Below are 22,441 nucleotides of genomic sequence, written 5' to 3'. Positions count from 1 at the left end.
CGTACGGCTTCTTCAGATTCTAAGATGTTCCCATCTCACAGGTGTGTAAATCAATGTAGACACGCGTTCCAGCATAAAATTAAATAAACCATGGGCAAAATTTAGATACACCATCAGATAATTCAACATTAAACAATGCTGTTAATTGATTCTCCAAAACAATGCCCTTAATTAAACTACCTATGACCCAGGTCTCCAGGGAGTAAGTACGCCTCCTGTATGTCGTGAGGGACACACCTGCACACTCAGCCAGAGGGCGGGCCTTCTGTTGGAGAGGCTTCCGTTCCAGGGCAGAGCGGCAGTGTGGACAGAAACTGTACCCTAAAGCCGGCTCCAGGCAGGACGTCACTGTTTCACTTTTTAAAAGATCTAAGGCCAGCCCTTACCTTTCTCACCTTTACCAGCAACACATTTTCGCAATCTGGTCATGGTATGTGACACACACCTGTGAAACCCTTTCCTGGAACATGTGGCCTTTCACTACTTCTGGATTCTGACTCAATGTGACAGTCTCATCCGCCTCAGCCATTTCCGAAAAGCTATGATCCAAAGGAAGTCCTTCAGGAGAACACGACTAGGCCATGTGTAGTAAACCCTAAGTACGTCCCTGCTGGACAAGGCCACTGTCCCAGAAAAGCAAAGGGTGAGTTAGGAGCATATATATGAACAGGAATGGAGGCAAAATTGTTAAGGCTGGTGACCCGCATAAGCCACGCAGACAATTTGAGATAAAAAAAGTATGTGAGTGTCCGCAGCCACCACGATGTCCACGGTCCTGATACTGTGACTTTGCCATCGGAAGACATCAGACGTCTTTACAGACATGACCTCAGGTAGTCCCATCACTGCTGTGAGGTGGGGGAGGCAAAGGCAGAGACCCCAAAACTGGGGCACACACCGGTGATGGGACCTGTCCCGGCACCAGATGTCTGTCCACGTGGAGAACACAAGTCAGGGCGCCTGTTTGCTTGTCTGACCGGGTCCAGCCCAAAACCATGGCTCCAGTTTGTGCCTTGAACATAACAGACCCTCCCTCAACAAACACTTTCTAGTCTGCGTGCGACTGCAAGGTCAACAAATCCCCCGACACCCGGAACCATTCACACTCATCCTGGGCTATCTCCGAGGGTCTGTAGAGGGTACCAGGCTGGCAGCCACCGCTCACTTCCTGCCCACGCAGTGCCAGCTACTCTGCCCCACCAGGGCACAAACTTCACACAGCCCTCTGAATCCCTCCAAAGCGGCCCAGACACTGCCCCGCGGAGCGCTTTGCACCCGGAAAGTCTTCTGGAGGTCATCCCGTCTGGCCCCCTGATGTCACAAACAAGGAAACGGGTCTAGAGACACAGGTGCCTGGCCCAAGGTCACTTCAGCATGAGGGCCTTCAGGCTCCAGTCACCAGCTCCCACAAACTAACTGTGAACCAAGTAGTTTCTTCCCGCCTGTACTTAAGCACCCCCAGGCAGCGACCTGCGGTGACCAGAGCCACGGAAGGACCAGCCGGTGGCCCGGTGGCACCCAGGCGTGCCAGGGCAGGCAATACCCTCCGCGTCTGGGCTCTCCGGGAGCCGCAGGGCTGGTGGGCTTTGGTGAGGGGGGAGGCCGGAGAAGGCCGGGGATGGAGGAGAAAGCGGAGCCACAGCCGCGGGGGCTCGCTGCTCGCCCGCAGCCCAGGAGGAGGCCCCCCGCGCGTCCCGCAGCCGCAGGCTCACCGGGTGCGCAGGGCCTGCCAGGCGGCGTCAATGTCCGCGTACAGGTTCTTCTCGGAGGGCCTGCCCGAGCTGACGCCGTAGCCCGAGTAGTCGTAGGAGAAGATGTTGCAGTTGATCCGCGAGCCCAGGCCGATGTAGAAGCTGCACATCTGGCCCAGGTCCACGGCGTTGCCGTGCGAGAAGAGCAGCGTGTAGCGGCTGGAGGGCGCGCAGCGCACGAACATGCAGCCCAGCCGGTTGTCGCGGGCCGTGCGCGAGAAGAAGACCTCGACGGCGTCCAGCTCGCGCTGCGTGTACTGCCAGTCGGCGCGCTCGCTCAGGTGCAGGCTGCACACGCCCGGGCCCGCGCCCTCCTCCGCCGGCTGCGGCGCCGCCTGCGCCGGCGTGGCCGGGGCGGGCGCGCCGGGGCCCGCGCCGCGCTGCTCGGGCGCCAGCACCGTGTAGGTGGGCTCGGGCGGCAGGAAGGCCAGCTTGGCGGCGATGCGGCTCGGGCAGGGCGGGCAGCAGAAGAGCCAGCACAGCTCGCCCAGCGAGAAGCCGTTCATCCTGGGGCCTGGCTCGGGCATCGGGACGGCCTGGGCCGCCGCCGGCCCGGCAGGCAGGCAGGCAGCACGCAGCAGGCGAGGCAGCGCGGAGGGCGCGCGGGCGGCGCGGGCGGCGGGAGGCGGGGCCGGGGCGGGCGGGGCGGTCAGCGGCGGCCCCGCGGCCCGGGCGGCGAGGTGCAGGCGGCCGGGGCCCGCGCGCGGCGCACAAAGCCGGCGGCCATGGCTGCAGCGCGCCCCCCGCCCGCTGCCACTTCCGGGGACCGCGCGGTGGCGCCCCCCACCCCCGGGACACGCTCAGGGCGGCACCTGGCGGGGCGGAGTGGGGATGGGTCCCCGCCGGCTTCCGCTCGGCTCCGCCCGGGAACCACGACCTGGGCGCACAGGGGCTCCTCCCGGCGCGGCGCCCTGGCCCGGGGTCTGCATGGAGCCGCCGGGAGGATCCCTGAGGGTATGGATAGTGGCGGGTGTCCTCCTGGCTCCGATTGTTCCCCTGGCTCCCCTGCCCCAAACCCAAGTTGTCATGCATGGAGGCTCTTGGCTATCGATTGAAAACATTTTTTTTTGGGGGGGGGGGAGGGGGTGCGTAACGTCGGAAAGAACCTGAAACATTCGGTGTCTCTGCTGCTTTCTCAACTGCCCCTTGTGGGACAGGACGGTCACGGTCATACTGCCCTGTCCCAGGAGGCGGTGTCTGCAGGTGCAGCGACAGCCTCACCTGGCTAGAATGTCCCGTGTCTGCTCGCCCAGCGACACCGCGCCCTACTGACCTATCCTCCCCGGTCCCACATGCACCGCACACGCTAGGAGCAGCCAGGTGTACTTGGCGGTGCTGGATCTCGGGGGCCGGTTTCCGGCCAGGACTCAGGTGGCTTCATCACAACGATTCCTTACAGCGACTCCAATCCACTGTAATTATGGCACTCACCTTTAAGTGGTTTTTGCAAAGCTAACTCAAGTGTGGTGCCAGTTTCACTTCCTTTTTCCTCCTGCTCTGGCAGCTGAATTCCCTTTGAGGAACTGACAGGAGATACCCTTCCTGGACTGCCAGCCGGGCCACTGCACACAGGGAAGCTGGCAGCGTCACTGCCCGGACCTGCTGTGAGTCACGGATGTCCTGAGAAGAATTGTAACTTTCATCGTGGCACCCACGGAAGGAGTCTTTTCAAGCACCCTCATCTAAGTAAAGGTACCCATGCTGATCTCAGTAACCATTCAGGACCCGGTTTTCAAAGACCATTTCTTCGCTAAAATAATTTTCAGGTGTTTTCGAACTATCCCAAAACTTAGTAAAAGAAAACTTGGTTAGCAAACTGTGTTCAGACTAAACAATTCTTAAGTCTATTTTAAAGGTATTCTCACTTGGTGAAGGTTCACCTAAAATAAAAGATTTTAGCCTCACAAGATGGGGTTTCCTTCTTTAAAAAGGTTTCTAACTTGCTACAAGGAAATAAGTATATCCTTTATTTCGTGCACTCAACATATACAGAGGGTGCCAAAAAAAAGTATACACATTAAGAAAGAAAAACTGTATTAAAATTCTAATGCTCAATATATACCGATAACAAAAGATGAATACAAGTCACGTGTGACTTCTGCAATTACAAGAGGTGCTCAGAATGGTTCCCGTCAGCGTCCACACACTTCTAATTATGGTGAACTACTGCTTAAACTACGTTGGCCAAAGTGTCCATTTGTAGACATTTTTTTGGCACTCCTGGTATTTATGTAATGCTTTTTATGCTCACAGTACCCAAAATGTTAGATCTTTCAGGCAAGAACTACAAACATGTGAAAGACGGTCCCTGCTCTCAAGTACCTTCCAATCTAATAAGGCGAAGAGTCAGTTCTCCACGTACCTTCAAAAAAACAAAAGACGGTATTTCTGTGGAACTAAAGTGCTAGCCAAGTGTGTCACACCCTAATCTAATTCGGAGTAAGAACAGAATTTGGGGAACTGACATGCCCCTGAGTCTTTCTCAAATGCCACTTCTCTCACCTGTCTTGATAGGACTCAAATAGCACGCAGTTCATGAAAGGGTCTCAGGTAGGTGTCTTCTGTGCAGCTGACGGCAAAGATAGGCTTTATGTTCCAGACAGCCTGGGGCAGTGCTAACACTGTTAGGAATATTAAAAAGCCAGATATTTGTGGAGTGGCACACAGTTTAATACCAATAAATAATTACATAACTAAAAGCTGGGCTTCTGTTTTCGTCCTCTGAGAGGCGGGGGTGGGCTGAAAGAACAGGTGCCCCCCAGGAGGGCGTGTTGGTCCGGTTTTGTGGGGGTATTAAACCGAGACCCTGAAGCTGTGTGCCAGACAGCCTTCCTATCCTCGTGTCAGGTGTAACCATGGGAAAGCAGCATGGCCAATGATACGAAAGGACGTGCTGCTCCCGGGCTCAGCCTCCCCAGGCCTGAGGGCCAACACCTCAGCTCACCTCTAATGTATCCACAAGTATTGTGTCAGCAGGCCTTGGCGGACGGGTTGGAAAACTTGAACACGCAGCATAGAAGGAATAAATGCGCCCTATAAAATACGAAAGGTCAGGGATTACTAGCTGTTCACTTTGACCTTGAAGAATTCTGTGAGGTTCCTCACATTCCAGTAAAGCAAGGTCTAACTCTGAGTTTGGGTCAGCAAACCTATTTACTAGGTACTTACCATGAGTCGGTCACTGAGTGGCCGTGGGGGACGCACAGGTGGCTGAGACAGAGCCGTCCCGCCCTCGGCAAGCTCGCTGTGGGGTCTGCTACTCGGAGTAACTGGACCCCGCCAAGACAGCCAGGACTAGTAAGCAAACAAGTGCCAAGGAGCTCAATGCATCGGTCTCCGTATACAACCATGGCCCTTTACACGTGGACTCTGTCTCCATATTAGTCTGCCTGACGTAGAGGCCTCACTTTATACAGGTAGCACTGTGTCAGCCATGTAGAGAATGGCCCTTGGTTTCTTAACCATAACAGAAGGACATTCATGCTTAACAATGGAATCTGCTTGTTTAGATGGAAGGGGAAAGAGTGACCAATGGACATTTCCCTGTTTTACTTCTTCTTTCTTTCTTAACTTAGGACTGGATGCTCCGTGAAAGCAAGGCTCATGTTCATTCTGGTCACCACTGTTTCCCCCCAGGCCTGGCACAGAGAAGATGCTCGGTAAGTACTCATTACATGGATCGATTCAAGAATGAATGAGTGATGTGGTGAGTGCTTCAAGAGACCGAGCCTGTGCCCAATGGTCTGGGCAGTCCTGTTGGAGGGCGGGCTTGGAGGGAGGTGCTAGGTGGCAGCAGCGCTCGGTGAGGAGCCTGTATGTCCTCTGGCTAAGGAGTGGTGGCGTTCTCCCATCTTTCTTCCTAACACCGTGCAGGCTTTGTTCTGGATGACAGTGTCCCCATTAACCTGTGCCGTCACCCAGCCTCCCCTGCTGGGAAGATGACAACGTGACACCCTCTGGTCAATAGTCTCTGGGTGGAGAACTTTGGGGACCTTCTGGAAAGATGAACAGGGCCAGACTCATCTATAATGTTTCTCCTTGTTCCCACTTGGGATGCAGGCATTGTTATTGGAGCTACAGCAGCCTCCTTGCAACCATGAGGGTGTCATAGTTGAAGATGGTGGAGGCAAGAGTCTAGATCGTTCGTGGGGTTGTGAAGGAGGCCGCCCAGCTCTGCCTGTGTCTGGGCTTCTTGTCATGTGAGGAAAAGAGGTCCCTTTGTGTCACTGCAGTTGCCTATTTTGTTACCTGTAGTCACGACTAGGAATGTCATTCAGGAATCAAAAGCGAAAAATCTTGCATTGTTCGAAACCGCTTTCTCAATAAGGACAGACTATGTTGTTGGTCAACCAGGGACCAGTTATGCCCACATCCTGCTTCTTCGCCCCCCCCCCCCAAATACTCAAGTGTGACTAAAAGTGGGACAGAGTTTTGAGGAGTGATCTACTAAACTAACACACCTGAAACGTGAAGAAAACAAAAGCTTATAATTTGGAAAATAGTATAAATGACATTTTGAGGCTATTCCCGGGATCTATGCCAGTGTTCACGGGGGCAAGGGGACTGTCATTCAAGTAAGAGCTTTTGGAGCCACATATCTTTTCCCAGAGCCTTTTTTCGGCCTGAGGACTCTTATCAGAACAGTTGTGAGGTCGAGGGAAGCCCGCCGGGCAAGCTCAGTGTTCCACAAGCGCTGAGCACTGCAGAGCTAGGGATTGGAAGAGGAGCCCCCACAGGTATGTTTTCAGTTCCCTTCCCTGCATGGGTGGCGACGTTCTCCAGTCTCCTCCTGTCACTTTTCCTGGATTTTGGACAGGAGGCCCAGGGTCCCTGAATTGATCACAGAATTTTGCAAGTGACTTGAAAACAGGGACTGTTTCCTCTTGAACATTACGTCCCAGCACATCATGGGAACTCGAAACGTATCTGTCAATGAGCTGGAATTCAATATTGGATCGTTTCTCATTGCGTCTTTTTAATGCGCAAAGGTGTAGTAGTTAAACTAGGTTAAATAGGTAATGTTTCAACGTAGAAAGTGGGAAAGAACAGTCTCTGACAGGCTGAGCTTCCACATCTAATTTTAAGGTGATGGTTAGTCAACACGATCACAGCATCCATTTTAAGGTTTTTTTCCTCCTCCCCCCCCCCCCCCCCCGAGTTTTGGATAGTTGCACATTGAAACATGCACATGAGTGATTCATCGGTAGTGTTATCCCAGGGCGGTCGCAATAACAAATGTTAACTACACACTCTCCGAAGCAGTAATGCCAACCTCAGACCAGACAGACCCAGCTGTGTCTAAGTATTTCACAGGTATTAAGTGCGTATTTCCAATCAGTAGGGGCCGTGCTGCACTCCCGACCTGGGTGGAGAATATGCTTTAGGGAAATGTGATGGTGACTAGCGAGAGCCCTGTGCAAGTTCCGGAAAGTCATTCATGGAACAAGCACGTTGCTGAGCGGTGACGACGTTACAGAACCAGCCTGCCGAGCGTGACCCAACACCGGACTTCAGCAGGTAAGCTCAAGGCGGTTATTCTTTAAAATTACTCATCGAATTCAAGGAAGCAAAACCTGAGCACAATTTTCACCATGAAATCAGAAGAAGAAAAAACAACCACACAAGGTAACTCTCCGCTGCTTTCAGTCAGTGAAAAAAACAAAACAAAAAACCCACCCATTTCTAACAAATCCAACCCTGTGTTCAAGTAACTTCCAGACCTATACCAGGGACGTGACGGACCATTTACAATGAAAGAATGAAATCTTGGGGAGTTAGGAGGGGCAGCCGTGTCCTCTGTGAGTCAGAAAAGGGGTGGCAGAGGGAGCTCATTTCCGCAGGAGTCTGCCATAGATTTGGGTATGACGGGACGAAGGAAACTGTGCCTCTACATACATAGCTATGCCTTTCAAGCAGGCCGTGACGCTAAGAGCTGTCTGTTGTGACTGGACCGGTAGTTCTGGGGGGCTGCTGTCCATCGGGACGCTAAGACTATCCATTCACAGACAGACAGAATGTCAGAACCTCTGCGATCAGGGCTCAGGCTCAAGCCGTGAGGGAATCCGAGTGGGGTTCTCCGTTAGGTACCTCAGATTTGGACACCCCTCCCTGCCTGCCCCTTGCTGCCCTGTCCAGCCCAGAGGTGGAGCTGCCAGGAGAGGAAAGAACACAGGGGAGGAGGACTTGACACCCAAACAATGGAGAAGCCTCTGGAACATCAGGAAAGACAGGCTCCAAAGCCACCAAGACTACTTTTTCTTAATGTCTGTTTCAGCCTCTCTTACGTTAAACTGACTTCCTCAACGTGGGAAGGAAAGCAGAGCGAGCGCAGCTCAGAAGGCAGAGGCAGCCCTGTGACAGCCCTTGCTGAGAGAAGGGTGGTTGTCAGGACAGCAGGCGCCAGAGTGTCCACAGCTCTGGCAAGTCCAGGCCTCAGACCTTTGCACAAACTGTCCGTCTGCCTTCAGTCCAGTGTCTCAGCGTCCCACGGACCTGCCCAAGCTTACCCAGCAGGCCTTTGCGTTGCCATGAATGCCGCACCACCGCTCACCTGCCCCAGTGACCTGGGACTGTAACAGTCAGCTGCTGTCACTGGTCCCGGCCGTGTGTCTGCATCACGGAAGATCCGTGTATCCCACGGATGTCGAAAGATTTAAATTAAGACAACCCACACACAATATGATTAAAGAACACTGTGAAAATGTCAAATGCTATAAATACGGACTGTGTCGGGGCAGTGAGGAAACAGCTTGAGAGTCAGGTCGCTTCCCTGTTCCCTCGCGGCGCCTATCCTGTCACACACGTACAGAAGAATCTGTGCAAGTCACGGGTGACTTAGAAACGCCACAGTATTTTGAAAATAATACGTCAAATCCTTTCCGAAAGTCTAATGAGATGAAGCTTATTTTGTACTCTTACGTAATCGCTACTAAAGGAATCGCTAATCTGTCAAATTTTAAGCCACATAGAATTAGAACAATGTGAAAAATACCTTGTTCTTTGCCGTGTCAAATAAGGAGAGAGATTTTAAAATGTATGTATATAAATCCATAAATTCTGTGACTGTACAGAGAAGTGAACAAATTCACTTTAGATGCCACAGTCTTCCAGGAACGAGGGGACCAAGGTGTAAAGAAGATGGTGTAATTTGGACGGAAGGAATTTCAAGAGCGTTCTCTTCTCTGTGGTCCTTCACGAGTCTCACCTTGCTGGCCTCCAGCCTGGGCAAACAAACACAAGTGCCTGTGTCCTTTGCTCTTTGTCACGAGTGACTGCACATTCCTAGGAAACCAAATCACAGTATGCAACGTCACGTGTGCCCTCAGTGGACTCACTACTCTTCCGACTCATTCCGTGCTGCTGTCCGGTCCCCACTCCAATCACACCTGAAAGTCGCATGCAACCCAGAGCCACAAATCCCGACAGGTGGGGACAGGCTGGGGCATGTGCGGGGGCTCAGCCCTCAACTCGCCTTCTGAGGAATTCCCGAGGGAACGTGTGGTTTTGAGTCTGAAGCACATGAGAGCTGACTTCAGAAGCCTGATGGTCCTCCAGGAGGCCCCAAGGAATGGAATTTGGATGAGTGGCCAGGAGCTGCAGACAGCAGCCTGCAGGGCTCGGCCTAAGGCAGAACCGGCTAAGGGCTCTGCAGGAATGGACCAGAACATTCCCAACACATATACAAATAGGCAGAATAACGTAAGGAGACGCCTTGCTTCAACAATGAGCAATTCAAGGCCAGTCTTGTTTCAACGTTCCCTCCATGTTCTTCCCTCCCACAGAATTGGGAAGCAAGTTGCAGACATCTGGGAATTCACTGTCTGGTATTGGGAGGGGTAGGATGTCAATAAATGACAGGAATTTGGGCCGTCATGTTGAGGAAGTCAGTTTAACATGAGAGAGGATGAAACGGACATCAAGAAAAACTGGAAAGTGTTTCGGTGGCTCGTGAGCCTGTCTTTCCCGATGATCCAGAGGCTTCTCCACAGTTGGTTGCTCAACCTGTCGATTCCATGAGCCCCAAATCTCCCTTCCTGCCTAACAGGCTGCGTTTCTGTCCTTTTCAACCATGCGGCCTGACTGACACACACCAGCATTCACCCCGTGACTGAGGCCACGCCTGGGAGTATGTTCTCTCCTGTGAAAACAGCTTCCTGCCACCCCCGACCATGCAAGTCCTTCCCTGAGGCTGGGAGCAGGGAGTGACTGCTCCCTCTCTGAGTCACAGGGCACTTCATCGTGCACCCTACTTTCATGACTGGCACCTCTTTTGTTATGGAGCTATGTGGGTGCAGGAGTTTCTGCTGCGAACTGCAAGCTTCCTGCAAACAGGAGCGATGCCTGGAGTCTGACTCTCCATCTGCACCCCCAGTGTCACACCCAGTGTAAGTTCTCAGTAAGTCTGCTGATGGAGAAGGGAAACAGTGAAGCAAAGGGTCGGTACCATGTCAAGCTTGAGGGAAATGGATGGAAAGAGATTTAGGGCAGTTTCTCTAGAGCCTTTGCAAGGCAAGTCTGTGCAACAGAGAGGGACTCGTTAATCATTCAGAAATCCGGTCATAATAGAACCGAGGAAAACAGCACTATGGTTACATAATACCGAGTTCATGAAAAGTAAAGGCTGCCAGCTTGAAACCACAGCCCCTTCCCTTTCCAGCAAACCCCCCTCATGACAAGGTCTTGGACTGTTTGCCTCCATGTCAAAGCAGAATGGTGTGTTCTGTGTCACGTCAGTGTGTGCTGGGCTCACCTGGGGATCGTGTCACACGGGATCCGGTCACAGGTCCGGCCAAGGGCTGAGAGGATGCCTTTCTGACAGCCAAGCTACCGGTGCGTGGGCGGCACATTGGGAATGGAGGCTGTGTACCAGGGCTGCCCACACTCGGCCCCCTGCTGAGGCCACCGCCTGTGCCCCACCCCACACTTTGCGCTTTGTCCCACCTGGGGTGTGGCCTGGGCTTTGGACATTCTCAAGCATCCCCAGGGGGCCCGAGTGTGGGAACCACCGCTCTGGTCGATACAGAATTAGGTTCCAAAGCGCTGGGTCTGCCTTTCTGCTCCTCTCTGGAAGGCTGGCTTATCTTGGGCCCATCAGGTACCTGTCTGTCAGTTCCTGAAACTTCTGGATACACATGCCTGGGTCACCGACGGTCCCTCTGGAGTCCATTTTCCTAGGTCTGAAGTGAGGAGCCGGCTCCCCAACCCCCCCGTCTCTCCAAACTTCCTGAAGGCTGGAGGCAGGTGGTTACCTAAGAGCCAGAAAGTGTTTCACCAACCCTGCCGGAAGCCTCCCACCTCGCTTTGGACGTGTGAGGGCTCAGTCGGTCGGCTTAGGACGGGCAGGCCCGGCACCCTCCACAGAAGGGCTGGCCCTTGGCAGGGATAAGCTGCCAGCTTTGGAATGTTCTGCCTGATAAGAGTCCTTATACACATGGGACCTTGAACTACACCAGAGAGCTTAGGTTGACCACTTATGACGAGGGCCCTACTGTGTGTCTGACTCTGGAGAGGCCGGCGACCTCTAAGGTCAGGTAGCCAACGTCAGGCAGTCCGTGCCCAGGTGACTGACCCTCGACAGGACAGAAGCTCAGCCGAGCCTCCCTGGGTGGCAGTGCTGTGTGTGTTGTCACACTTGGTTTCTGGGAGAACAAAGCGCTGTCTGTGCATCTCCACTGGGAGAGGACAGCTGGAAGCTTATGTCTGGTCTGTCTGGGCTCCGGCCTCTGCACCTTTGTCTTTGCTGATTTTCACCTCTACCCCTTCACTGTAATGTGTCGTAACTGTAAATAGGGCAGCTTTTCTGAGTTCTGTGAAGCCCTTCTGCCACGTCATTGAACCTGAGCATGGTCTTGGAAACCCCCAACACTGGTGCCAAAAATGAAACTAAAACGTTACTTTTTTAACACATTATTACAGTATAATTAAAAAAAAAAATCTCAAAGCTCCAGAAAGTTAGAGGTTAATATAACAAAAACCCACATGCCCGCCACAGAGAATAAATACATTTTCCCCTATTTGCTTCAGTTCTTCCTGAATTTTCTTTTTTTGATTAGGAAATGAAAGAGAACAGACACAAACCGAGTTTTTTCTGTAGCCCACCCTGGTCCTGTTCTCTGTGGTCATCGCTACTGTGAGGTCGGTGCATATGCTTAGGTTTTATATGGTTTTCCTATGTACGTTTCTGTGCTTTCATGGGTTTGCAGGTCATGCCAGCTGGGGGCCTTGCCGTCTTCTCCGCATCTCTGCAATTTTGTCAAGTTGTTGAAGTGTGCACCCCGGGCTTAACTCCAACCCCAGGAATGTGTACTGGGGGTACTTACTAGGTACCAGGCATAGCGCTGTGGATACTGCACGGTCAGTCTGCTGGTCCTTCTAACCTGGCGGTAAGAACAGAGTTTCTGAGTTCAAGCCATGCTTTCCCAGTGGCCCTTCCTGAATGCCCCATCCCCTCCTCACCTGAGGAGTCTTTTTCCACCACGTCGGGGGGAGGGTACGGGGACCAGGCCGAGTGCTTCTCAGGGCTTCTGGCTCCCTGTTCTGAGCACCGGTCAGTGTCCTGGGCTGATTCAGACACCCTGAGGGGGTGAGCTCTGCAGCTCAACAGTGGAGGGAGAAGCAGTGTCTCCTCCTAGAGTCAGTCACGAAGGCTTGGTAAGTGCCCTGGTCCCCGCCCATCGGGCTCAAAAAGCAAACACTGCTCTGGGCAGAGCTTGGTCCGACCTCACTGCGTCTGTCTAAAGAGGGTGAAGGTAGGTGAGACCTGCGGTTCGGCCACTGAGCTGCCTTGCTACATGAGTGCGTCCTCTGCGTCTTGGTTTCCCCACCTACAAGAAAGAGCAGCTGGCCTCAAGAGAACAGGTGACCTTTCAAGTCCGTGCCAACTCGCATATTCCAGGCCCCACATTCTACGGCCCTCAGAAGAGTAACAACTACAGCAAGTTCCGTGACCCTCTGCAACCTGTGAAAGACGAAGATACTACACAGACAGGTGCCTGAGTCGCAGAATAAATGTCCTGCCTGGATTCTTTGAAATACTATTTTACAATGTAGGGGAGGGAAAAAAAGTCCTGATAGACTATTCCAGAATGATGCTTCGAGCAAACTCAGTTCCCTTTTCTTAGCTTGCAGTCGGTGACCACTGACTGAGCACTTCTGAGGACCAGTTTGCTGGTGGAGCGGAAAAGGAGAAAGGGACCAGGGGTAAAGAGAGAGAGCGAAGGAAGCCACGGGCGGAAATGCCTTCCAGGTTGGAAGGATCCAGAAGCCTTCATGGAAAGTCTGGCATGGCAACCTGGCTCCTCAGATATGTTATTATTTAAGAGGCACGTCATGAACCGTGATTCTGTGTCACACACTGTGTCTGAGAGGCCTGGGGACACAGTGATGAATCGCAAAGCCAGAGCCTCATCTGCAAGGAGGCCCCCAGCAAGCACCAATGACAATCACATGTGACAGAGGTAAGTGGAGCTACAAAGTCTTTGACAGCCCGATGGCAGAGATTAATGTCATTAAAATAAAATAAAAATAAAAAAACCAGAAAACAGGAAAACACGACAGGCAAAGACACCACAGAAACTGGGCGCCCTCATGTTTCACACATCAAGACCATCCCTAATATGTGATTTAACAACTGGTCTTTGGCAGAAGGAGAGGAAATGGGATTTATCACGTATTGAACAACTGGATTTTCCATCTTCTCCTAAAGCGGAATTGACTTCTCCCCCGGAAAGCCGCAATCCACAGAGGAGAGTAAATGAGACAGCAATGTAAACATACCCCCCTGAAGGGCAGCGGCTCCTTTAGGAGATGTGCCAGTTGATGTCATAGTGAAGTCAGATAAAATTACTCATCACCATTCTTTTAATTAAAGAAAAAGGATGTGTGTGCGGGAAACCCAGGGAAGGTCGGTAAAACCATGCGATGGCCAACGGTGGCAGGCAAAGCCACTGTACCACGACCTCTTTCTTACGCCACGGTCAGTAAACAACGGAAATGTTATTCTGGAAACAGTTCTTTCTCTCCTCGTCTGAGCTCCCTCTGGGGTACCAATGGCTCTGATGAGATTCTCACCCGAGCCCAGAATCCCAGGACAGAACGGCTTCTCAGTGGGTCTGGCCCGGCCACCTCTGCTTTAGCAGAGGGTACAACCTCGCCAGCTGGGTTTTCCATCCAATTTGAGTGCCCTGAGTCCTGCCCCTGTTCCCCACAGCCCTCACCTCTATTTTCACGAGGACCAGATGCGCCCCAAAAGAAATCAATTGGGAGCCACATACAAAATAGTTCTTGAAGTCCAGAGGTGAGGACAGAGTGCATAGAAGGGGCGGGATGTGGGGAGCAGGGTTCTGCAGGCCAGGCTGCTCCCTATAAATCACCTGAGGTGCTTTCAAAGCACCTGCTGAGGCCTGGGGCCCACCCACTGTTGGTTTGGGGTGTGGCCTGGGCATCCGGACTAAAACACGTCCCTTCTGTCATATGTATCGGAGCTGGGCATATTGACGAGACAGCTCAAGGGCGTCTTGTGGAAGATGAGGAGGGAGGCCCCAAGGGTCAGGACCAGTGCTCCGTCGGAACCGTGCACGGGAGGGCGTTGCTCACGAGTCCGGCTGAGCAGAGCCAGAGCAAGCTGCCGGGGAGGGGCGGGGGGCACGCGTTGGCTGCTTTGGCAGAAAGGCTGTGGGGAGTCAGAGAGCTGGTTGTGTCCGATCTCAGAGAGCTGGGACGACAGGAATCCGAGAACTCATGGACTCGGACCCGGAACCCTCAGATCCTGCCTCTGTCACTTCCTAGCCATTGGGTCAAGTTAGTTACGGAGAGTATCGGCCTGCCTCACCGAGACACTGAGGGATAAATTACAGCACCTTTCGCATCAACCAGTGGGAGCTGTGGGTGAATCTGTCACAACAAATCTTCATCGGTTGCTGATGGCTTTGTGTTTGATTGGGTCCAAGAAAACAGAGAAACATTTCTTTCTCCTTTTGTTAAACTTCCTCAATTTCAAAGCCATTTCAGGGCAAGGAATAGAGGAAATGAATAAATAAATAAAGCAGAGCTCTCGGATTACACATCGGCCTTCAGGCAGGAGATGGTAAGTGTCCTGTGTGTATCTTCCTGGGGTTGGTGACACCAATGTCCACTTCATCAGAATGACTGGCTCAAGTCGGGTGGCTCACTTTCTCCCCACCATTCAAAAGGGCAAAGATGAGAGGCACGCGTCACATGCCAAGGTGGCAATACGTTACAGATGGCTGTGGGGGTCGCGGAACCTCACGTTAATTTGTTTTTCTATCTTCCCTGAGTGTTTTACGAAACCATTAATCAAGAAACCCTTGGTCTGAGAAACAGATGTTGGTGGTGAGTCCCAGCTGCCGTCACATTTGACCTTTTCTGGGGGTTTCTGAAATTCTGGACTTGCCGGCTGAGCTTATGACCACCAAGGGAGATTTTTCTAAACCACGGGGCCTCTGGGGTGCCTTGTGGGTGTCAGGGAGCTGAGCCCACCTTGGAGGGAGCACAGCACAGGTCTGTTTAACCTCCGCTGCTGGGGGGCTAATTCACCGCATTCATTTGAATGTAGCTGTCATACCGGGTGCCAGAACTGAGAAATGCCCACAGCTGGTCCATACACAGTGACAAGTGCAGCAGCTGGAGAGTGGGACAGGAACGTCTCACCCAGGCCAGGGCCACGCAAGGCTTCCCGAGGGGTCCTGCCCGCACTGGGTTCTAGGACCGTTAGCGGGGGGGGGGGGCGGGGGGTCATCAGAAGCAGAGTTACAGCACCGTCAAGGGCAAGCAGGCCACAGAAGACAGCACAGCGCTTGCAGGCGTGGCAGTGAAGCCCCGTGGGTGACAAAGGTGACAGCTAGCAACGAAGCTGAGGGCTGTGGGGCAGTAAGGAAAAGCCTTGAGTACCGGGGGGTGGGGGGTGGGGGTACCAGGAAGGGCTTGCAGAAGAGACATGGGCACTCAGATCTGCATTTTCACAGACACTCTGTGAGACCCCGTGTGGAGGGTGAGCGGGAAGGGATGAGACGGCGCGGAGGCCAGCAAGCGGCTAGCGGTGCTCGGACAGCCAGCACAGCCCGTCTGACAGACAGACAGCCTGTCTCCCTGTGCAGCCCTGTCCGTCTGGAGGGGGTCCTGGTCTCAGGGGGTGGCTCACTGCTGGCTGGCTCAGCAGGCACTCGCGTAGGCAGGCCCGCGTGTCCTGGGTACTGTTGGTAGTCAAGGGGTGTATGTGTGTGTGAGCACGCACGTGCATGTGTAACAGGAGTTTCCACTGACCTTGGCAATGACAGGGAAACCAGCCATGCTTGACTCGCACTGCACAGCAGTCAAATACGAGCCGTTGCATTTACAATTCAAGAGGCCCTCGGTGAAGTCTGCCAGGGGAGGAAAAATGCTTCCATCACAAAGCATCCGTAATCATGCTCCACTTCAGTACGTACAGGTATTGCAGGTGAGAGACACGGCGTGTGGGAAACACCAGGGCTGACAGAAGGGAGGGGCGCGAGAAGGGCAGGAGGCGGGTTCCGGGCGCTCTGTTCCTCTCCCCATGTAGGCTCCTCCGGAGGGGATTTTACTACCCTCTTTCATTCATGACAACACTGGAGTCCAGGACCGTGGGGGAGAGAGCAGATGGGGGCTTAAGTACGGCCCCCCACACTGCCGGGGCTGCACCCACTCGCACCCACCCCACTGTGGGAGCTGGTTTTCTGACCAGCACACTTCCCACTGCGTGAGAGAGACCACGGTCGTCGGGCAGGTGTGGAAGCTCAACAGCGGCCCCCCAAGGTGTGCAGGCACGAACCCCTGGAACCTGACTGCGTTACCTTCCATGGCCTAAGACGCCCAGCAGATGTGACTTAGTTAAGGATCTTGAGAAGGGACATTATCCGGCATTATCTGGGTGGGCCCGATAGAATGGCAAAGTCCTATAAAAGGGAGGCAGGAAGTTCAGAATTAGTCGGAGAAGACGTGACACTGGAAACAAGAGGTTGATGAGATGTGAGAGGGTTGGGGGCCAAGGGAACAGGCGGCCTCCAGAAGCTGAAAAGGCCAGGAAGGGACTCTCCCCTCGGAACTGCCTGAAGGAACCAGTTTGCCGGCCGCGGGCTTTAGCCCCGTGAGGCGGGTTTTGGACTCTGACCTTTAGAATTGCAAGAGAATCAGTGTGAGTTGTCTCAGGCCACTTCATTTCTGGTCATTTGTTACGACAGCCCTAGGAAACGCCTCCAATATTAGACACATTTTCCAACACAGCATCTTGGAAGAATTCACTGAGGAATGGCTAATGGAACTGACGATCTCTTCATTCTTTTGAATAAATACCCTCAGTGAGAGCATGACTCTGCCTTTTTAGTGAAGTTCAGTGACTATTTAGTGAGCAACCGCCAGGCACTGTGAGGGTTAAAAGTGTCAAACATGTGCTTTCCCCCAGACCAGGAAGAAAGCAAGAGCGAGTCCACAAATCTGAGTCCCAGGCGGGAAATGCACAGCTTCGGAGGCTCCCAGGGCAACGGAGGGTAAAACCGGGGGACATCCCCTGCTGAGGAGGGTCAGGGAAGCAGCGGGAATCGGGGTACAGAGGGCAGCCCGGATGGAGGCCTGGGACAGGTAGTGGCATGGAAATAGACGCGTGTTTAGTGTCACGCACTGAATTGTGTCCCATGTATACGATGCATAGGAAGGAACGTAGTGTCTGTAGGGTTTGGTACTATCCGAGGTTTCAGGCATTCACTGGGGGTCTGGGAACGTGTCCCCCGTGGGTCAGGGCGGACGGCTGTATTACTTACTAACAGCACACAGATTTGCTCTTACCTGCCTTCTCGTGCACATGTGGGACGAGACTGAACTCCAGGCTACTGATCGCTGAGTCCAGGGTCTGTCCATCTCCGAGGGGCTCGGGAGCCAAGGGAGCAGGCGGCCTCCGGAAGCTAAAAAGGCCAGGGAGGGACTCTCCCCTCGGAACCCCCTGAAGGAACCAGCTTGCCGGCCCCGGGTTTTAGCCCCGTCTCCTTTCTGGAATGTTGCCGAACTCCACAGCAACTGTCCCATTTCCACCAGCGATGAGTCCCCGTTTCCCCGTATCCTCAATCACAGCTGTGCTACCAGACAGCACAGCTGAGTGACACAAGTTCTATTTCTCTTTATTTACCAGTGAGGTTCAGCCTCCTCTGAGTTTCTATGAATGGACAACTCAAACCCTTCGGCCATTTGTCTGTCGAGTGGTATTTTTCTTACTGACTTTTAGGAATCTTTCCTGTATTCTGAACACTGAACACTACTACTCTGCTGGGTGTACAAATTGCAAATATTTTCTGCCAGTTTAACTGGTTGTCCTTTCCGTTTCTTTAAGCAGAGTATGTTTTTAATGAGTTCAAACAGATCAGTATTTGATTTCATGGTTCGTGGTCTCTGTGCCTCGTTTAAGAAATCCTTCCCTGACTTGATTTCATGAATCTATTTTTCTAGATCTTTTTTTCTCAATGTTTTACAGGTATTGCATTTTTCACATTCAGACATTTCCGTCTGCATGGAATTGATTGTTTCGTATATTCTATTTTACATATTGTGTAAGATGAGGACACAAATGCTTGTTTCTCTATGTGCATTTCCCCCAGCACCAAATCTCCCTCCTGAAGGTGTGTGTACTTCTAGGTTCTTTGTCATGGCTGGTCCTATAGCTCGAGTTCCCATCTCCATGCTGACCCAACACTTTTAACGATACGCCTTCCAGGCGCCTGGAAGGTGGCAGGCTCCCTGGCTCTCGTCCACTAGCGCCCCCCAAACTCCAAGGGCAGGGCCCCTGCACTGCTCAAGCACAAAGCTGGCCTGGGCTCGTCATGGTTCAAAGTCGTTTTTACTGCAAGGAGGTTTTAAAAGGCAGTTACATTCGTTATACAGACACACGACCGACCTAAATCACTGTTAGTCATCGAGAACATTCAAGAAATACAAGTGATGGTTGAGGCACAGCACAGTTCACATCCATAAGAAGAAAAGTTAGACGACAGAGGATTAAGTGCTTAAATTGTCCACGGGAGCTCATCTGTGAGACCTTCCGTCTCTGCAGGAAAGTGAGATGGTGACAAGAAGCTCGCGGTCCTGTCCAGGCACAGCCCAGGGGCCATCGCTTTGTCACCTCCAGGCAGCGCCCCACAGGCGTTCTCCAGTTGCTTGACCACAAAACCATGAGACCCAGACTCTGTGACATGGGCACGGAACCTCTTCCCGTAGCCCCAGACCCAGGCAGTAGGGGAAACGGGACAGCCAGGCGCTTGCGGCCCCTTAGGACACAGGATGAGGATTGGGTAGAGGGAGGGGGACAGGGGACGACCCCCGGCAAATCAGGACACAGCGACCTAATGACCAAACCCATATTTTCTGGTAAAACCAACAGCATTTCTACCCTGACTCATTACTGCCCAGCGCGCTAGGTAACCGGCACGGCCTTGCTAACAAGACAGGTCCTAACAGTTAGGGAGCAGGTGGGTGAGTGTCCACTGTCGTGCTGTCCCGAGTGCGGACATGGGGGGACGAGGACATCCTTGCTTCTCAGCACCAGCTCACCTGCCGTTGTCAGGTGTGCTGATCTGGGGAACACACAGCCTCTCACAGGCACAAATAAAGACCTCTGGCTCTCAGTCACCCACAAATCCTCGCCTCCCAGGACCAAGACTTGAGCTGTCTGCACCTGCTAAATCGAGTTTCAGTGAGAGGAGTAGGTTAAAGGTCTCTGGGATCAAGGATCTCCACCTCCTTCCTCTGCCCGCTCAGTGGCCAGCACAGACCCGGGCACGTGGCCGCTTGCAGCCAGTGTGCCAACCTAATGAGCTGCCTTGGAAACCCCCAAGTTCCCACAAAGAAAAGCAGAAGGAAAAACAAACACAAAAGCCCCCAAACTTCTGAACGCACGGGCTGAAGGCCACAACAAAAAGTGTTTTCATTTCACCCGGAAACCATCCTTTGACCCAAAAGCTTGTTGTGCCCTTTTGGAAATCACTGGCCACTGCCTGGGCCGGCTCCAGGCTGCGAGGCAGAGGTAGCCCGGGCCGGCCGGTACCGGGAAGGCCCCTCTGGGTCTGGTACTGTCAGGGTGAGTGGAGTCCCCACAATCTGCCATTTCCCTGGAAGCCAAGAGACTCCTGAGGGCAACACCACATCCTGTGCATCGAAATCCAAGACCCAATCACCCCTATTTACACAGGAAACTACAGTCAGTGCTAATTTGGAGGCTAAGAACTGGTCCCACAGAGGGGGCAGTGGCCGAGGGCATTCCACCCAGCGATACTGGACTTTACAGGGGGAGCTCCCCACACAAGCTGGGCCAACGGTGCCCCCAGGGTGCCTTTCACGCAGAGGTTTGAGAGGCTTGGAGCAAATACTCCCCTGGCCCCTCCAGCAGCGGGGCTCACTGGGCCCTCAGGCCGCCTGGAACCAGCTCCACTCTGCCTGGCCCTCAAGAATCCTGGGGGGGCATTTGGGCTGCTTCTGAGCCAGGGGCCTGAGGGGCCACGTGAAGGGGCTGTGGCAGGGACACAGGGCTTTGGGGGGTAGGGGTAGGCCCCTCCAGCCGCCCCAAGGCAGCAGCAGTAGCTTCCCTCCCTGGGGGAGTCAGGGAGCCGAGGGGACCGAAATGCAAACAGGAGGCTGGCGGCAAGGGAAAGGAGAGAGCAGCCATCAGTAGTGGCACGGGCGTGGGAGGGGCAGTGGTCAGTGAAAACGGGGGTGGATTCTGAGATTCATCTCCTCCAATCTGAGGAAACAGCAAGCCAGGGCTCAGAGGTCAGCCAGGCAGAAGCTTCCAGAAGTGAGCACTTCCTCCCGTTCTGCGACCACCGGGGGGAATGCAAGGCCCCGGTGAGGACGGCAGACTCACAGCTATCCCCAAACTGGACCCCAGTCTTCAGACCACAGACCTGCCCTCCCGAGACGCCACTGTTCCCCAGCTGGCAGAAGAAAGCAGGCTGGGGCGGCCTGGCAGGAAGTGTTTCAGGAAGTGTTCCCACCTCCACGTGTGGGGCTCAGCCGTAAACCATCCCAGAGTCACTGAGAACGACCCCCCCCCACCCCCCGTGCCCTGGGGCTGGTCCTGGGGAAACAGGCTCAGAGCACAGGACAGGGGCCTGGGTGTCCCGCCCCCCACTGACACCTGCCACAAGGCTCTCTGTGACCTCCAGGTGGCCTCAGCAATGGAGCCAGGAGGACAGACACCTCCGTGAGCCCCGCTTGCTCGGCTCAGCTCACCAGCCTGGCGCCTTTCCAGTTGGGGTGCTGCTGAGCTAGAGTGGGGGCTGCACGTGGGGGCGTGCTCGCGACACACCCTGGCCTCTGACACTCTCTCTGGCCACACAACAGACACGGGCACAGCACGTCCATCAGGACAGGGACTCACCACACGGCACAAAGGACACACGTCCCACAGCACAGGCGGTGCTGGGACGCGGCGAGCGGGGGCCGGGAGCCAGGCCCATCTCGGGTGGGTCCCTGTGCCCTCGCCTCCAGCTCACGCCTCCTCCTGGTGCCCTGAGCCCCACCCACACCCAGGAGATAAAGGCAAGAAGACACCTGGTTCCAGCTTCCTGGGCAGGCCTGGGGGTGGGGGCGCTCGGGCAACCTGGATGGGAACTAAGCGTTTTATAGGTGAAAACTGTCTACGACGAGATTATTCACAACCAGCTGTGAAGGACCCAATGGCCTCACCTCCCAAGGACACACAGATACAACACAATAAATACAACCGACCCCCGGCATCCACCAGGGCTCCACCAGGGCTCCAGCCGGCAGTCGAGTAGCCGGGGCTGCGGGTTAGAGCTGAAGACGCCGTGCCTGGGGCCACGCAGGCGAGGGAGGGGCCTTCTGCTGGGGGCTCCGGCAGCAGGGCGAGCAGGGCCCCACTCACATGGGCGTCAGCGTCACAGCACGCGTGGCACGGCACAGCGGACGCCTCCCTCGGCCTGCGGCTACTCCGAAAACGGCGGGAACATGCCCAGGTCGGCGAAATCTTCTATGTTGTAGTTGCCGGGCCCCTGGGTCGGGTCTCCGGTCATGGGCAGCATGTCCTGCAGGACAGGGAAGAGAGCCACAGGGACTCCGGCAGCTGCGGCCCAAAGAGCCCCGCCTGCCATCTCGCTCATGGGGGACGCTCTGCAGGGGTCCTAGAGGGCGGAGGCGCTGGGGACCTGCTCCCTCCCGGGAGCTGTCACTCCTGCAGCCAATCACTCCTTTGTCTATTTAAAGCCGAGCCAGGACATTCGGGGCACAAAAACCCCACTGGAGGGAGAGCCCTGCCTGGCTCCCAACAAGCTCCCAGTCTGAGACAGAAACACAGGGCAGGGAGGGGAGAGGATGACTGCGTGGCCCCTCGTCACTGTGTACTGAGGGCAGGGCCAAAGCTCTGTGTGGTTACACAGCACTTTCAATAAGTCCTTCAAGTTTTCTGGGCCTCAGACTACGCATCTAGAAAACAGGAATGGGTGCATTTCAATCCCACGCAGCAAATTTCCCAAAGTGCCTTCTGTTGAATCCTCTGTCCACGAAGTATTCGAGGAGAAAGGAATTCTGTGGACACACATGTTTGGGAAACCAGGCATCTTTCACTTTCCTCCTGAAATCATCAGTCCTCTTTAGTATAATCAAGGCCATGATACGTCCTGTAGTCAGGAAACTGACTGACTTTTTAAATCAGTGTT

The 22,441-nt window shown here is 54.0% G+C and overlaps 3 protein-coding genes and 1 long non-coding RNA gene across 16 annotated transcripts in view; 1 reads left to right on the top strand and 3 right to left on the bottom strand.

Moving 5' to 3' along the window:
- ABHD17C (abhydrolase domain containing 17C, depalmitoylase) overlaps nt 1-2,278 on the bottom strand; it is a 30,842-nt gene extending 28,564 nt beyond the window's left edge. For both annotated transcript variants that reach the window (XM_019743494.3, XM_074317800.2), the window contains exon 1: nt 1,713-2,278. In XM_019743494.3, the coding sequence (XP_019599053.3) occupies nt 1,713-2,278 (566 nt within the window). The remainder of the gene's footprint in view (nt 1-1,712) is intronic.
- On the top strand, nt 1,619-14,812 carry LOC109453641 (uncharacterized). The gene is made up of 6 exons (XM_088789451.1): nt 1,619-2,705; nt 2,909-3,165; nt 3,256-3,443; nt 5,327-5,410; nt 7,090-7,268; nt 11,954-14,812. Exons 1-3 carry the CDS (start codon nt 1,619-1,621, stop codon nt 3,268-3,270), a joined length of 1,359 nt encoding a protein of 452 aa, XP_088645577.1. The 3' UTR covers nt 3,271-3,443; nt 5,327-5,410; nt 7,090-7,268; nt 11,954-14,812.
- On the bottom strand, nt 3,241-18,441 carry LOC148756100 (uncharacterized). The gene is made up of 7 exons (XR_016018291.1): nt 16,580-18,441; nt 16,032-16,129; nt 12,071-12,127; nt 10,501-11,992; nt 4,696-4,784; nt 4,254-4,372; nt 3,241-3,371 (listed from the first exon to the last, which is right to left on the bottom strand). It is a non-coding gene; the product is annotated as an uncharacterized LOC148756100 (long non-coding RNA).
- Nucleotides 18,442-18,590: 149 nt separating this feature from the next.
- ARNT2 (aryl hydrocarbon receptor nuclear translocator 2) overlaps nt 18,591-22,441 on the bottom strand; it is a 101,828-nt gene continuing 97,977 nt past the window's right edge. For all 12 annotated transcript variants that reach the window (XM_074317798.2, XM_074317790.2, XM_074317791.2 and 9 more), the window contains one exon: nt 18,591-21,811. In XM_074317798.2, the coding sequence (XP_074173899.2) occupies nt 21,648-21,811 (164 nt within the window). In that variant the 3' untranslated portion in view covers nt 18,591-21,647. The remainder of the gene's footprint in view (nt 21,812-22,441) is intronic.

Source organism: Rhinolophus sinicus, chromosome 13 (assembly GCF_057876585.1).
Source record: "Rhinolophus sinicus isolate RSI-liver-muscle chromosome 13, RSI-T2T, whole genome shotgun sequence".
NCBI lineage: Eukaryota > Metazoa > Chordata > Mammalia > Chiroptera > Rhinolophidae > Rhinolophus > Rhinolophus sinicus.
This window is presented reverse-complemented; position numbering and strand designations above follow the sequence as displayed.

Excerpts from the sequence above, each read along its gene's own strand:
- LOC109453641 (XM_088789451.1), top strand. The coding sequence starts at position 1,619 with ATGGAGGAGAAAGCGGAGCCACAGCCGCGGGGGCTCGCTGCTCGCCCG. Across the intron at positions 2,706-2,908 it reads CGCCGGGAGGATCCCTGAGG|GACGGTCACGGTCATACTGC; the intron begins GTATGGATAGTG and ends CTTGTGGGACAG.